The following is a 15651-nucleotide window of genomic DNA, read 5'->3' as shown; positions in this document are numbered from 1 at the left end:
TCTACTTTGGATATGAATGATTGTATGAATATAGTTATTTTAATAATTACAGACACTGAATATAACAGCAAAAGCACAGCAAAGGTGTTTTTGTATCACATTACCTGACCTCAAACTGAATTTTGCGCTCAGTGCTCCGCAACCAAGGGAATACTGTTGGGGAATGCAAGCTTGAATGGTGCCATGAGTTATATACTGTATGTGTATATAACGTTACACAGGGGCAATTCTTGACATTTGACATTTTACCACTCAAAAAATGTAACGTACTGTGGAGGGATGTCCTGGTATAAACTGTGGCTAAAATTCGGATGACTGTTACCGGTATTCTAATATGTAAATTATATATTTATGTATATGGAAGATGTTATCCCTTCATTAGGGAAAGTTAAGATTCACCTTGGAAGAAAAGCCTAATGAAAAGTGAAAATGTAATGTAAATGTATAGAAATATTGTCATAGTGTGTCTTTTGAGTTTGGTTTTGACCTTTTTAATTTCAGGTTTTTTCTTGCGTTCCTTTTGTCTGTCTCTCGTTAAGTTATTGAGTCTACCTGTGCTTATCATCCCGGTCCCAGGTGTTAGCCAATCAGCTCCCTCCTACCCTCTGTGTCTTGTCCAGGTGTTCCTCGTTGTATCGTCAACTTGTCTGTATTTAATTCCCCGCTTTCTTTCAGACCTTGTCGGTTAGTTGTCATTTGTCAGTGGTCATTTATCTGTTGCTGCAGTCAGTGTCAAGTCCGAGTCCTTTTTCCAGAGCATTTATTTAGTCCTTCGATCCTTGTTGTTTTTGGATTTCAACCTTTTTGTTATCCCAGTGCCTTGTTTCTTTAATATTGCACTTTATTTTTGCCTCCTGCGTTTGGATCCTCCATGATAAATATGACAAATATGCTGAACACTTGTTTGCATGTAAAGAATTACAGTATGTGATGAACTAATGCCTAAATGTGGTGGGTGGGACTATTCAATAGAAACTCGTTATACTCAAACACATTTTGATCAATGTGACATGGATAATGTCAGAAACAGCAGATAATTGTACATAATCATCAGCATGTATGTGCCGAAGCATTTTGTTCAGAGAAATCATAAAAATGCTTTGGGTATTTATGTTTGTATAATTATTATTACTGGTTGTGAGTCCGTCCCCGTGATTACTGCGCAGTCACTTCTGACACACGGCGCCAAAGCAAGCCAATTGAGCTGCATTCTATCAAACTGCCAGCAGGGAGCGACACTTTCACACAACACTATGCAAATTGATTGCATTAGTCTATTACTATGCTAACAAGCGTGCAATATGGAGCTGCAAGTCATTGACACACTAAAATAGTAAGCCCCTCAACTGAGCTAGAAATAAATCTCTTTTTTATTTGCCCCCAAAATATATAGAAGTGTCATAAGTTCAATGTCATTATTATTATTATTATAATTGTTATTATTATTGTTGTTGTTATTGTTATTATTGTAATTATTGTTACTATTATTGTTATTGTTATTGCTTGTTGTTTACTGTTTAAATCTGTAAATCCAACCATATTTGTTTAGAGTAGGTCTCTGTTACTACTAAGTCATGCACCTTGTGAGATCTCGTTTAGTGTATATTCTTTGAGACTCAAGTTGCTGGACTGCTTTATGGATATTTACATTCTATACTATTCTACCAGCCAAACCTGTATTTTACACATGGACACAAGAATGTACTCAACAGAACATGACCTGCAGCAGCACAGCTAAGCAGAGCAAAAATAAAGTACTGTATTTAGCTTTGCTTGGTTAACAATTGGTTGAAAATGATAGATTTTCTGACCTAAAGGAGTGCAATTTTAAATGGGTCAAAATAATAAGTTTCTTTTTTAGAGGGTTGAGAGGAGATACTGAAGGAATTAAAGAGTCTGATCAAAAGAGGATGCTATTAAGGCGATTTATACCAAAAACACATGAAAGTACACATTAGGCCCCATTTTCCTAGATAGTCGCCCATGCGTTCGGTGTAAAAACCGGTGCATCTTTTATTTTCATGCTGGGGCATCTAGTTTATTGTGTTTGGGAATTTGGCAGACCGTGTTGCGCCTCTATGGACCTTCCAGCGGCTAGAGCTGGTACGACTCTGGTGCCTCTGACAATTTGGTGACAGAAATTAGACTGCATTCGATGTAAAAAATAAAAATGAAAAAAAATCAAAACAGGTGCGTCTTCATTTTTTTGTGCCGGGGCATGTGTAGTTCAGCACAAATTTGCTATGCCTCGATAGGCATTCCGGTGTGTATATAGCCATATGTTCCAGCAGCCACCATTGGATTTAGACTTTCGACTTTGATTGTATGTATTTTTAATTCTACATCATGTACTTTTAATGATACATTTTTCATTACAACACACCAACATCATATTTCATATATCATATGTTATGGCTCTGGAAAAGTATAATCATTTAACATTAACCACAAAAAAGGAAACACCTGTGTACAGTTAGGACCATAGCTAGACAGGAGAACTTGACAGGCTGTAAAGCAGCGCCTTGTCTTGACAAAGAAGATCGCCTTAAAGAGCTTTTCTCACTGATACATCAGATTGGTGTGTTGTATCGCCGAGACATCTGTTTGTCGGCGAGTTAATTGTTTAGCCCCTGCATATCTGCCAGTGACCTCAATTGTGCTGTAATCTCCAGTCAAAGAGCGACTATGGTTTCCTCATGTGTAAGTATGTTTGCATGATCTGCTTTTTATGTGCTGCGCCTTGAGTACTAACTAGAATACAAATGCAGTGAGAAAAACTATGCAACTTAACAAGCAAGTAAACCATGCATGAATAATGTGTTGAATGAAATGTTTGGTGACAAGCCAAGATTAAAGATACATTGTACATCTGCTTATGGTACATTGTTTTCATGGTACAGACTGGGGACCCAAATGCAGAAAAACAAGCATATAAGAATGGATGCAAGGGAACCAAAGAAGTAGGATGTAGGAAGACAGTGTTCATAGCAGATGAGGGCAAAGACACACATGAGAGACTACCAGTAATAACGAGACAAGTCATGCAGAGACTAAGTGGCGCAGCCTAACCAGGAAATACAATAAACATATTGAGGTATTAAAACCTGCGAAATCGAGTCCATAATAATTTTTTTACTTCTACTTCCTACATTCGAAAACAGATGTATGTACTTTCTTGCTTTGTCAAAACATCATGGGGTGACAGCAGGGACAGCAGCTACATGGAGGAATGTGAACCAGACAGCGACAATGCAAGATATTCCCTGTTGGCAAAAATGATTTGTGGCTGATGCATCTTGTGCATGCATAAAATAAATCCATCAGCATCTGGCATTCAAACATTATCTTTTTAAACTGACAAAAAAAAAAAAAAAACACAAGTCCCCAGTTGGGCTACAAGTAAGATGTATTTTCTCAGTTCTTATCATTAGCTAATTTAGCATTGTTACTCTGTTATGAAAGCGATGGGAACATGTTGTTTTGACAGCATAAAAGTGAAGTTGAATCAGTACTTATACGTTTCCACTGTATTTTGTACGCAAGTATCTGTACTTGTACAGTACTTTTGCCACCTGATTAACTAGGGCTCTATTAAAAGATCACAATAAATGTCATTTTATGAGGCATGTCAGAAAAATTGAAGTTGGCAATTATGAAAATGTTGCAGACCCTTCAGTAAGGTTTCATAAGCTTCTTTAAGTGACCAAAAAGTACAAGTTTTAGTTGTATTATTATTTATTTTAAGCATTATCATGCAAACTGAGAAGCCATTATATTATATTGGGTTCATAATTTGTTAGTAAAAAATACATCATAATTGTAAATAATGTAAATTAATTTACTGACCTGTAAAGATGTGTTTTATTTCAAGTGACAATGTAAACTGTGAGACAACATCAATAAGAAGCGCGCAATTTCAAACGGAAAAATTCATAATAAAACAAAGCGTGATATTCCAACCATCAGTTTCCCTCCATGAGATGTAGCCAGGATGTGATTGTTTACAAAGTGCCTGCCAGCAGTGACAAATCACAATGTCATGTTTCACTGACATTGCCTCAAGTGCATTTTGATTTGCAAATAACAACAGCAAAAAAAAAATCAATATATGGTACTGTATATTACTTCTCATTCTTGACTAGAAAATGAAAAGGAAATAAAGATGTAAGGTCAACTCATTTTACCAATACTGTGGCAGTGGCTTCCTCGGAGAAGCACTCAATGTCAAAGGCTTTGAAGGTTATAGTAAATATGTGCCTGAAGGTCCGAGTGTGGCAACTCCAATAACAGATATACAGTATGTGTTTTGCCAACTTTCATTTCAGCCATCCATACTCTACTTCGCTTCATAATACAGGTGATGACCTCTTGAAAACCCAAGTAGGAGGTTCAAAGAATGATGGAATGAAAGCTTTAAAGCTACTTTTTGAAAGACAAGTTGAGTGAGCTGAGAATACTTTTCATTTCATGATGAACAAGATGAAACTGCCCTATAACAACTTTTGAGCAAGTTTCCTTGCATTTGATATACTGTAAAAAAACGGGGTAAAAATCTCTTAATGCAGGAAAGAGTTTAATCACAAAATTGTAGTCAACCAAGTGCAAGAAGTAATTGTTGATGTTTGAACAAACCTACTGAATGGCTGAATCCATTAATTAAGTTTATGTACAGATGCGAATTGAATCATTTTTTTTCTACTGAACACAGACCACGCTGTTTGTAACGTATCCATAGCCTATATTCAGTAGTCTCTATGCAGGTGCATAACTCTTAATCTGTGTTATTCGGCCTGCCTTAAATTGGACTTTTCTTATGTTGTCGCATCAATGTTTAATCGTAGCGTTGCAACTAATACATAAGAGGGAGCAGTCAGTGGTGGCAATTGTTATTAACCCCATAACCAGACCAGTCAATCATGTGAAAAGTACTATTTTGCTGATGGCATGTTCAGAGAAGGTAGTGCAGAAAATCTGGAGTGTTTTCCCCCTCTGACGTTAAACCATCCAATTCAAAATAATTAGTTGGCCTCAAAACACACGGCATGCCATTTAAACCATTATAGCAGAATGCAGATCATGTTTGATTTTATACAAAAAAACGATTAAGAGTAAGAATTTGCCACAGCCTATAGCTCCAACCTTTTTAAATCCCAAGGTTTTAAACAGAAAATCAGTTAAAAACAAAAGGATTGGTATTCTACTTTTGCCCTTGAGTGAGTGAAAGGGGGAGATTGTCAGAGTATGCGCGTGTGTTAGAGAGCGAGCAAGAGTGACAGGGAGATAATCTCTTTTGTATTTTTGATCCCTAAATGTGGTGGTCGTGTCCCCTTATCCTAGCTACTTAGTTGTGCAATGGGTAAGTGATGCCGTGCACTTAGGCTGTGAAAAGCAGGTCAATATGACCACTGAGAGGAAACCACATGTGCATTACATGGATAGCCTTGGGATTATTTCTCACAAAATGTCTTAATTCCTCTGTTCACTAATGATCCAGGGAAAATGCCCTCTAATCTCCATTCCATTAATTAAAAAGAGCATGAGCCTGTGGAAAACCTCGCCATCTGCTGCGGTTTCACTGCTGCAGACAGATTGTGTTTTCAGCTTTCAGCCAGGGTAACTGTGTTTTTTGGAGCAAATGGGTCGAGCGTGCATTGAGCAGACTCAAAGAGATAAAACTGCTCTGTTTAAGTGATAATACTCTCCGAAGTGTGCTTCTATATGTCCGCTTTCATTCACAGTCCACAACATTATAGGTGCAATCTCATGAGTTCCAGTGGATGCATGGTGCTTTTAATTACATGGCACCATTATTAAAGTGACACTTGGGTGAGCTTAACATTGGCACTTATATAACAGGTTTGCATGTAAAAATCAGTACTAAAGTGCCTCCCCCCCAAAAAAAGACTCTGTTGTGATTTAAGGTCTTTTTCTGTGATTAGATTTACGACAAATTGCCCCGCCCCCTGTTGGGGCGTCTCTTATGTTATGTTTTCGGTCTCAGCGGTCTACGTCACGGGAGGGAGGCAAGCGTGGTAATATTGCTCGCTTTGTCAGTTCTGTTGTCTAAAACGGCGACCGACTGCCACCAAAATGCAAATGCACATTAATACTCTTGTCCACTGCAACCTGTGAAACCTGTGTTCTGCACAATAGTTTGGATTTATTGACATAAAACGTGATCTCATCATGATCACCGCCACAAAATCAAAAATACCGTGGCGATTGCTCCTCCACTTTCACAAGCTCAAGCGGACAAGAGCATGAATGTGCACACAAACCCCGACTGGTTATATTCTGGACATTTAGCTACGCTAAACTTGTGTCAACTCGCAGGAGGGAGACGGTGGCTTGCAGCGAGCAGCAGGGCAGGCAGATTGGATCTTTATACCCCCATCCTCTTCCCTCCTAAAGGTAGGATAACGGGATGGCTAATAGCAACAACTAGCTTCAGGCCGTTAAAACAAAAGGTGTTAGCACAACAACATTAGCTCCTTACTGTCCGCCCAGCGTGTGGAGATGAACATGAGCCTGCCTCCCAAGCAGTCGCGTGCAGTGTCCGACACTGCTTGCAGCCGCCACCTTCTGCCTGAGTGAAGCGACATGAGAGTGAGGTAAGCCCTCATCGAACAAGCGTCAATGTTCAGCGAACAAAAGGTTCCAGCAAAGCTGACTGCCTTTTGGAACGTGCCATTTCGGCTGTCCTGTTCCAAATTGGACGGCGTGTTGTAAGTGGAAAAACTGGGGCCATTCCTCATCCAAATAAATGTGCACGTCTGCTCATTCCCACTTCAGTCTCTGTAAATATCCTATATATATATATATATATATATATATATATATATATATATATATATCGACATGCGTATTATATCAAAAATATAAAAAAAAAAAAAAAAACACCCCTCAGAATAATGCTATATTGATCGCTACCTCAATAATAGCGGTATTGTTCAGTTAATATCAGTTAATAATTATTATTATCTTTCTGAAGGTATAGTTCAAAATATCTGGATGGTGCAGGTATAATGAATGCCCTTGAATTATTTCCACTTGAAGCTCGAAACACTTTTCTTTTATTACCTGAATGATGAAAATTTGTTGTCATGGACCCTGAAGCAAGAATTATAACCACAACCTAAGCAAGACCATATAAGGATGTTCCAACTTGGTCATTCCACATTTTCACCAAGATATTAAGGATTATCATGCTTGTGTAAATTGAGGATTGTGGATCTACAATTGTGTTACCTGAGAAATAAGATTAATCAACACATCACCCTTCAGTTCCTCAGCATGTAAAATACGTGTAAAATAGCAAAAATACTTCTCTATTTGTAATGTCTCTGCTTTGATCAAATGGTCTCAAAGGTGAACCAAGCACGTTTAAATGCACTTCAAGCCTTGGGAGTGTGACATGAATTGGATCGGCCTACTGGGCAGTAAAGATTATCCAAGCAGATGTCGTTTTGCCTCCAATTGAAACAGTAGGGCCAATGATAGGAGGGCACACGCGCGCACACACTCACGCTAATCTGTGATAGCCCACTTGCGAGTACCCCCCCCCCTTTCTTTTCTCCTTTCTCTGAGGCAGACAGGAGCTGCATCAGTCCCGCCAATGTCAAGTTGTTTTATTGTTTGCCCTCCAAACTGAATTGTGCGCAATTAAGCCTCTGTCAGCAGTGGCAAGTTTTGATGGGAGTTGAAAGACAGCCTCCAAATGGACACTCAAGGGGTGAAGAGAAGAAAGGTGTGCGTCAAATGCTCCATAGTTTGTGGTTTTGCGTTGCTGGTTTGTTTCTTGGACTCGGCATGTGGACAGATTCGTTACTCCATCCCAGAGGAGCTGGAACATGGCGCCTTTGTGGGAAACATTGCAGAGGACTTGGGTTTGGATTTGGATAAACTCTCTGCGCGAAGATTCCGCATCGTTTCCGGTACCAGGAGGCAGTACGTGGAGGTGAATTTGGAAAACGGAGTTTTATTTGTCAACGAGAGGCTAGATCGCGAGGAACTATGCGAGCAGAGTTTGGCGTGTTCTTTCCATTTGCAAGTGGTTATCGAAAACCCTCTGGAGCTGTACAGAGTTGAAGTAGAAATTCTGGATGTAAATGACAACTTCCCGAGTTTCCCGTGGACCGAATTTAATCTGGACATTTCGGAATCTGCGTCGCCGGGGTCCCGTTTCCCACTTGAGAGCGCGCAAGATTTGGACGTGGGTTCCAATTCGTTGCGCACTTATTTGCTGAGCGTCAATGAGCATTTCACTTTGGACATCCAGACAAGAAGTGACGGCAGTAAATTCGCCGAACTCGTACTCCAAAACCCGTTGGACCGCGAGCAGCAGAGCGCGCACCAGATGGTTCTGACGGCGGTGGATGGAGGTTCTCCAGAGAGGTCCGGAACTGCGCAAATTGACATCACTGTTCTAGATGCCAACGATAACGCGCCAGTATTCGACCAATCTTTCTATAGAGTAAGACTGGCGGAAAACGCACCAAAAGGTGCTGTTGTCATCAAACTAAACGCGTCCGACTTAGACGAGGGCACCAACGCAGACATAACCTATTCTTTCAGCGGACACGCGCCCCTCAAAGTGCGCCAGCTTTTCATTGTGGACGCGCGCACGGGGGAAATCAAAGTGAAGGGGGTGATCGATTATGAAAAAGCAAGGATGCATGAAATTTACATTCAGGCAAAGGACAAAGGTCCTTCCGCTGTCGCAGTCCACTGCAAGGTGCTGGTGAACGTCTTGGATCGAAACGACAACCTCCCAGAGGTCATTCTGACGTCCGTGTCCACACCTGTGCACGAGGACGCGCCCCCAGGCACCGTCATTGCTGTCATCAGCGTCACGGACAAGGACTCGGGAGAAAACGGCAACGTCGACTGTGAGATCCCAAATTTGATCCCCTTCCAGCTGCACTCCTCTTTTAAAAACTACTACACGTTAGTGACAAGTGATTTTTTGGACAGGGAAACAGTGGCAGAGTACAACATTACACTCACTGCAAGAGATATGGGTTCTCCACCTTTATTTACAAGGAAAACCATTGTGGTCCAAGTGTCTGATGTGAATGATAATGCGCCTCTATTTAAACAACCAGCCTATACTGTGTACTTGACTGAGAATAATGCACCAGGGGCCTCCATCTGCTCTGTGACAGCACAGGACCCAGACTACGGCCAAAATGCATACCTCTCGTATTCTATAATAGAAGTTGACGTCCAAGGGATGCCTGCCTCTACATATGTCTCTATAAATTCAGATAATGGGAATATTTACGCCCTCAGGTCATTTGACCACGAGCAGTTAAAAAACTTCCAAATCACAGTGCAAGCTCAAGATGCTGGATTCCCACCATTAATCAGTAACGTTACAGTAACTATATTTATTTTGGATCAAAATGACAATGCACCTGTCATTGTGTCACCTCTTCCTCAAAATGGGACACCCCCAAGTGAAGCGGTGCCAAGATCTGTGGATGCTGGCTACCTGATCACCAAAATACGAGCAGTGGATGCAGACGCCGGTCAGAACTCACGCCTTTTCTACCAAATGCTCCAAGCAACTGACCCAAGCTTGTTCAGTGTGGCTTTATACACAGGGGAAATCAGGACAATACGACAGTTAGTCGAGAAAGACCCCACAAGGCACAGATTGGTCATTCTGGTGAAGGACAATGGCCAACTCCCCCTCTCGGCCACAGTTTCCATCATTCTGTCAGTGGTTGACAGCATGCCAGAATCTCAGCCCGATTCGGGTGACCTGTCACTGAGCCCCCATCACAGCTCCAACTTTAGCCTCTACTTAATCGTGTCTCTAGGCGCCATCTCCTTAACATTTCTAGTGGCTATCATCGTCATTGTTACTGTGAGGAGGCTGAAGGACAGAGTGTCCAACAAAGAGTCCAACTTCCCCTCCACGAACGTGTGCTGTTGCTGCTGTCGCTCGGTAACACCCAGCGGCACTGACATCTTCAAAAATTCCAATTTGAACATCAGAATGTCAACAGACTCGGTCGGATGCGCCGAGGCAAGCAGCAATGGCGCGCTCCCGCAAGCTTACTGCTACAAGATGTGTCTGACGCCAGAATCTTCTAAAAGCGACTTCATGTTCCTCAAACCCTGCAGTCCAGTTTTGTCTGTTCAACAGAATAATGCCAAAAGCACAGACTACTTGACATCTGGTTGGAGCACGCTGGACCGTAATGAGCTGGCCAACAACAGAACTTCAACTCAAAAAGAGGTAACAACTGTAGCACATCAAATACGTGCTGTATTCTCCAAGATGAGACTTTTAGATGCATAAACCTTGATGGTCCTCCTGGCAAGCATTGAATATATTTCCTTGAATTATCAATTAGTCCGATATGTGTTACTTTATCCTGGCACGTACCTTTGCGAGGCTGAATTTAGAAAAAAAAAACTACATAGTGTGACGACACCGGACGTATTATAAAAGTACAGTGTGACTCAGACTTTAACAATGACGTGATTGAACCAAAACAAAAAAGTGGGGCAGGAAAAAAATACCTCCTATTTCAATTACTGGATCTGAATCTTTCTGTTGATCTCAACATATATGCAGTATATATTAAACTTTCATTTGTGTAAATGTCATCAGGAGAATGCATCCAAATGTTGAGCTGTCCCTGATTAGCTGCGAATTGTTAAATTTGCAACCACATTAATTATTCATTCCATTAGTCATTTCATGCATCCCAAGTAGTGTGATACTTCACACCAAATCAATTTGTCCCTCATTACTTCAAGATGATCTCATTAGGGTTTGCCTTTTCTGACTCCAGGCGTATATGGCAAATTACAAACCTGTGAAAAGTTGTTGTTTTTTTTCCCCAACTCTGCTCCAGAGCAAATTACTATCAAATCCTTATTTACATATTTGTAGTAGGGAATGCAGCTGCAAACTTGGGTATACCTGAACAGCTTTTTTGAAAGATTTAGAATTGCACAACATTATGCTGAGTTTGTAATTTAGTCCCAGAAAATAAACTGAGCTCTGCGTAAAAACGGGCACATATTGTTTTTGCTGGGGCAAATCGTGTTTACCGTTTTTGTGAATTTGGTAGACCACACAGCATGTCGCTAGGCAGACGGAGGGCATTTTCTAATACACTCCCCGGGTGCATATCGCTATTTGGTGAGAAAAAGTAAATAAAATGTTAGACTACCTAAAACCATGTCTAACTCGTGGCGCAAGTGGGGTACCACAATTTTGGTGTATTTGATTGGAGTGCAGGCAGACAGATTCGGCGACAAGTCTGGTGGATGTCATTGTATTTCATTTGTAGAAAACAATTCATTTAATGAATTCTAATCATTAATATCTTAAAATATTTTAATAGCACTCCCCTGACCATACGGCACAACTATTATTGGGGGGTGTGGTTACATACAGACGCATGGTCGTTGGTGCAATTGCCCACGTCACATGATATGATTCTATTATATTCTATTTCTGTTTCTACCATGCCAAGCACTCCACGCTCCGACCGCCCTCATTTTAAAGCAAATGAGGGATGCCGCTATGATTGGCTCGGAGTGGGCTACGTTCCATCCGACAACGCCGCACGAAGGCGCAAACGGCACAGTTACGCCCAATTTTACCTGTGAAAGTCGAGCAAAATACCGAAAGGCAGAAAACTCCACCCATGCGCACAGTTAGATTGTGCTTCGTACTAGACTTGCACTGGGCGTGAAGAAAGGCCCCCCATGTGGTTTTGATTCTTTTGCCTGTCTTCTTCAATAAGATACAGACCCATAGCTATTGAATGTCAATATAAATAAAGGAGAAAAGGGCACACCAGTCAAGCAGAAAACACATTTGTTGTACTTGAGCAAGTTATTGATTTGCATTTGGTACGTTTCAACCTTGCAGCTTAAGTATTCCAGCAAGGACTGGACCTGGACCAAGAATCAACGGAATTCAGCATACAAGAGGTGAATACGTCAACAGAATACAATACACAACATGTACTACATGCACATGTATGAATTTATGCCGAAGTTGTACTTTTACCTCTTCAGGTACAGTTCTGGAAATATGACAGGCACACTATCACGTCCACAGCGGTATGACACTGAAGAGTATTTCTGCTCTGTGGCACCACAGTACTGGACCTGGGGAAACCATATAAGTGGTGAGTGGTGTCCTTGTAAGTGCAGATTTGCAGTTCATCAGTGTGCAGTTATCATTCTCAATGACCATGTTTACAGACTGCAAGATGTCTCTTCAAGATGAAACCAATCCCAACTTCGCTTGGACTCCAAAGTACATGCAGCCTCAGTCTGATACTCCAGACTACCAGCACAATGTGTACATTCCCTCTGAGGCACCAGACTATCAGCACAACGTGTACATCCCCGGCACCACATCTGGCTACAGCACACTCAAGCTTGCGCCCCGAGGTGACCTGGATGTCTACAACACCTTTTCTACTTTTGGGAAGAAAAAGAAATTAATCTCTAAATATGAACATCCGTATGACAAAGATGATGGGCTCATAAGCAGTGGTATTTTTAAATAAGACACCACACTGTTCACACTGTGTATGATGTATGATATATTCATAGTCTTCCCGTGAGAACTTTATACTCAAAAAGCAATTCACGGTAGTTAGAAGTAAAACATGCTTATTTTAGGGGTTACTTGAAAATGTTTTGTTTTCCCGAATAGTGTGCCCCAAGTTCATTGATTTTATGCTAAAATGTGGTGCATCCACTTTTCATAGGATTTCCTACTTATTTCTCAGCAGTAAACATTTATTAACTAGGTCATCCAATAGTAACAGTTGATTCATCCTCAAAACGTGTAGTATATGGTGGAAAGGTTGTTCCTCTGAGTAGTTTTCACTGTTATGTTTCATATCATATGCAAATAATAATACAATTCAGATGGAGAACACAGGTGATGGTCTTCCTGTGACAGTTATAAGATGCAACACATGATTACTTAAAAGTGTTGTGAAATACAGATTGTAATGTGATCTCATCTGTACTTATAGTATCCAGAATTCATCATTATTGTAGTACATGTTCATGTATGTGGGTAGAAATGTTAACTTTGTACAAAATATGTATAGCATATATATTATGTTAATAAAATTCACAATAAAGCTAACAGCCAATCAGAGTGATCAAATGTCCCGACTGGCGACGCCGATTCAACATACGTAAACACGCCCAAGACGCTTACAGACGGGTTACGACACTACGGCAGTGGCCACTACACCAAACAGACGGCGCATTCAGACGCCACGACGTTTCACGACCTCTGACGTCGATTTGGTCTATCAGGGCCTTTATACATGTTGTTTTTAAGTGGTAGGTTTTGTTTTTGTTGTTTACTTGTACATTTTACTAAGTTCATACGTTCAAACATGAATAGTGCAGTATGTCTTACAGGTAAGCATGACAGTGGGAATGGTGTGAGCATTTGTAATCTCCAATAATGTTGAGAAAAGTAAATTAAATATGTCAGGGGCTGGTTAAATTTAGAGCTGTGAAATTTCAAATTTTTTTTCACAGATGAGTCAGATCAAACCTACATACAGTATATTATGCATGTAACAGCAACATATATGAGTATACTTTCATACACCGTTTATCCTAAAGTATCTGAAATCCCTGGCATTTAAAGCAAACTGTAAGTAAATCCAAACAAATGTTGATAGACTGCAAACATTTATCCTGACAATTTTTACAGAGAAAAGAGGCAAGATTAAATATTTGACTGTATCACAAACAGTACCAAAGCAGCTTGGTTTCACAGGCAAGCAGAACACATGTCCTGTGTGCACCCAGGGGACATGCATTTGGAAATTTTATATTTAGTATACAGTAAATCATGGAGAAATCATTTTTTTCAATTTGATTTCATTTGGTGTATGGTGCATCATTTTGCCACTAGAGGACGTAACTCCATCACGGATACTGTACCTCTGTTAAAACAAGTTGGATTTTGAATTGAGTGAATCGAAAAACATTGTCTGTGCAACAACAACAACAAAAAAAGCTTCATAATTGGCATTGTCCTCATTGGTGTGTATGACGAGGAGTGCCATGTGCAAGACAAAATCACACCGCAGTGTTTCACTCACTCTACAGAGAAGGAAATTGGCTGCAACCTGCTCTCCCTTCAGCCATTGTACTCCTCCAGGACTTTGAGAGCAACAAAAGTCGTGGCTGACCCCTCCCACACTAGTCAAGAATTGTTCAAGTCACTTGCATCTGGCAGGAGGCTGAGGTCAATTGACACCAGAACCTTCCAGCACTAAAACAGTTCCTTCCCCCTTGCAGTCTGTCAACAAGACACTGAATTCATCCTAATGTTTGGACTCCAAACTAAAATATTGTTTGCGCGAAACATAACAATGTAGCCTATATTTCACATTATCAGGGGCACTTCATGGGCAGAAAAGTGATCATATTGCCCAATTTTAATTATTTCTCTTGCTTTGCTTTTGTACGGACATAATGCAAATAAATGTTTGTTTTTTTAATCTGATTACTCATATATTTTCAATACATTTTTAGTTCATTTTCACAGGCTTCTTAGTATGATGTGTTGTGGTTCTAATTCACTATTCGTGACAAGCACAAGTTACCTATTGTTAATTATAATTGCATTTCCCTTTCAATCCAAAGTGAGCAATAATATATCGTTCATACAGTGTATTGGATCTCATTGAATTGTGTGGCAGTACATAATGCAGTCTCAGATGAGTCGGTTTACTTTCACTTACTATCACAAAGTAAGGTGGTGGATAAAGCACACAGTGACAATTGCTCCCTGGGGACTAAAGGACTCTCGTACATCATAGATGGTACTCCTTGTGCGCGTGAGTGAGTGAGTGAGTGAGTGAGTGAGTGAGTGAGTGAGTGAGTGAGTGAGTGAGTGAGTGAGTGAGTGAGTGAGTGAGTGAGTGAGTGAGTATGTTCCTGTAAATCTTAAATATGTCACGAGACGGCGCTAAAAGACAATGAAAAGAAAATGGAGGCACATGCACCAGAAGGTCTCACAAAAAATCTGTGTAGTTATGCTCAATCACTAATGCAAGAACACACAATGACAAAGAACTAATGGTTGCCATGGTTACCTCAAAAGAAACAAAATTTCTTAAATTGTGCATGTGTGTGTAAAAGGGGCCTTTAAGTTCTATTTAATGTGAAAAGTTGAAAACATGCTTGTAAAAGATGCAAACGTGCTGAGTTGCAGTTTTTGGTAAATGGAGAGGCAATAAACTGTGTGATACGCCTTTTATTTACCTGATTTGGTAATAATAATTTGTGCTTACATGAGGATATACTTGTTTTATTTAGTCTTACAAATTTGATTTCTATATGTTTTATGCTGGCATCATTCACAATTTGAGTGATTCCATTCTGTATTGACATTTGTAAGACAGTCAAATAATTATTATTTTAATTTACTAATTCCCTTTGTTCACATCAATTCCCTTTGTTGCTGTTAATCACTCACAAACTAAATAGGCTATACGTTTTTAGAGGAGTCATTATTTATCATTCTACATTTGTTTGACGGTAGTACAAACCGCTTTCTTCAACCCCCCACTCGTTTTATGTGAACTGGGCCACCCGAGGCCAGCCTACACAAATGCTGCACACGCC

General features: G+C 40.3%; 2 protein-coding genes across 2 annotated transcripts in view; both read left to right on the top strand.

The window, feature by feature from the left end:
- LOC147133160 (uncharacterized) overlaps positions 1–6621 on the top strand; it is a 35508-nt gene extending 28887 nt beyond the window's left edge. Inside the window, exons 3-4 of the mRNA XM_086013178.1 lie at positions 6334–6411; positions 6508–6621. Coding sequence (XP_085869304.1) covers positions 6334–6411; positions 6508–6594 — 165 coding nt within the window. The 3' untranslated portion in view covers positions 6595–6621. The remainder of the gene's footprint in view (positions 1–6333; positions 6412–6507) is intronic.
- Positions 6622–7578: 957 nt separating this feature from the next.
- LOC147133159 (protocadherin-10-like) lies at positions 7579–13141 on the top strand. Its single transcript, XM_086013469.1, has 4 exons — positions 7579–10246; positions 11900–11961; positions 12049–12161; positions 12238–13141. Exons 1-4 carry the CDS (start codon positions 7718–7720, stop codon positions 12546–12548), a joined length of 3015 nt encoding a protein of 1004 aa, XP_085869595.1. The 5' UTR covers positions 7579–7717; the 3' UTR covers positions 12549–13141.
- The last annotated feature ends 2510 nt before the right edge of the window (positions 13142–15651 follow it).

This window comes from Filicampus tigris, chromosome 17 (assembly GCF_054856515.1).
Source record: "Filicampus tigris isolate MCC_2025a chromosome 17, RoL_Ftig_1.0, whole genome shotgun sequence".
Taxonomy (NCBI): domain Eukaryota; kingdom Metazoa; phylum Chordata; class Actinopteri; order Syngnathiformes; family Syngnathidae; genus Filicampus; species Filicampus tigris.
This window is presented reverse-complemented; position numbering and strand designations above follow the sequence as displayed.

Coding starts and splice junctions, on each gene's coding strand:
- LOC147133159 (XM_086013469.1), top strand. CDS start 7,718: ATGGACACTCAAGGGGTGAAGAGAAGAAAGGTGTGCGTCAAATGCTCC. Junction 11,962..12,048: donor CGGAATTCAGCATACAAGAG/GTGAATACGTCA, acceptor TTACCTCTTCAG/GTACAGTTCTGGAAATATGA. Junction 12,162..12,237: donor CTGGGGAAACCATATAAGTG/GTGAGTGGTGTC, acceptor CCATGTTTACAG/ACTGCAAGATGTCTCTTCAA.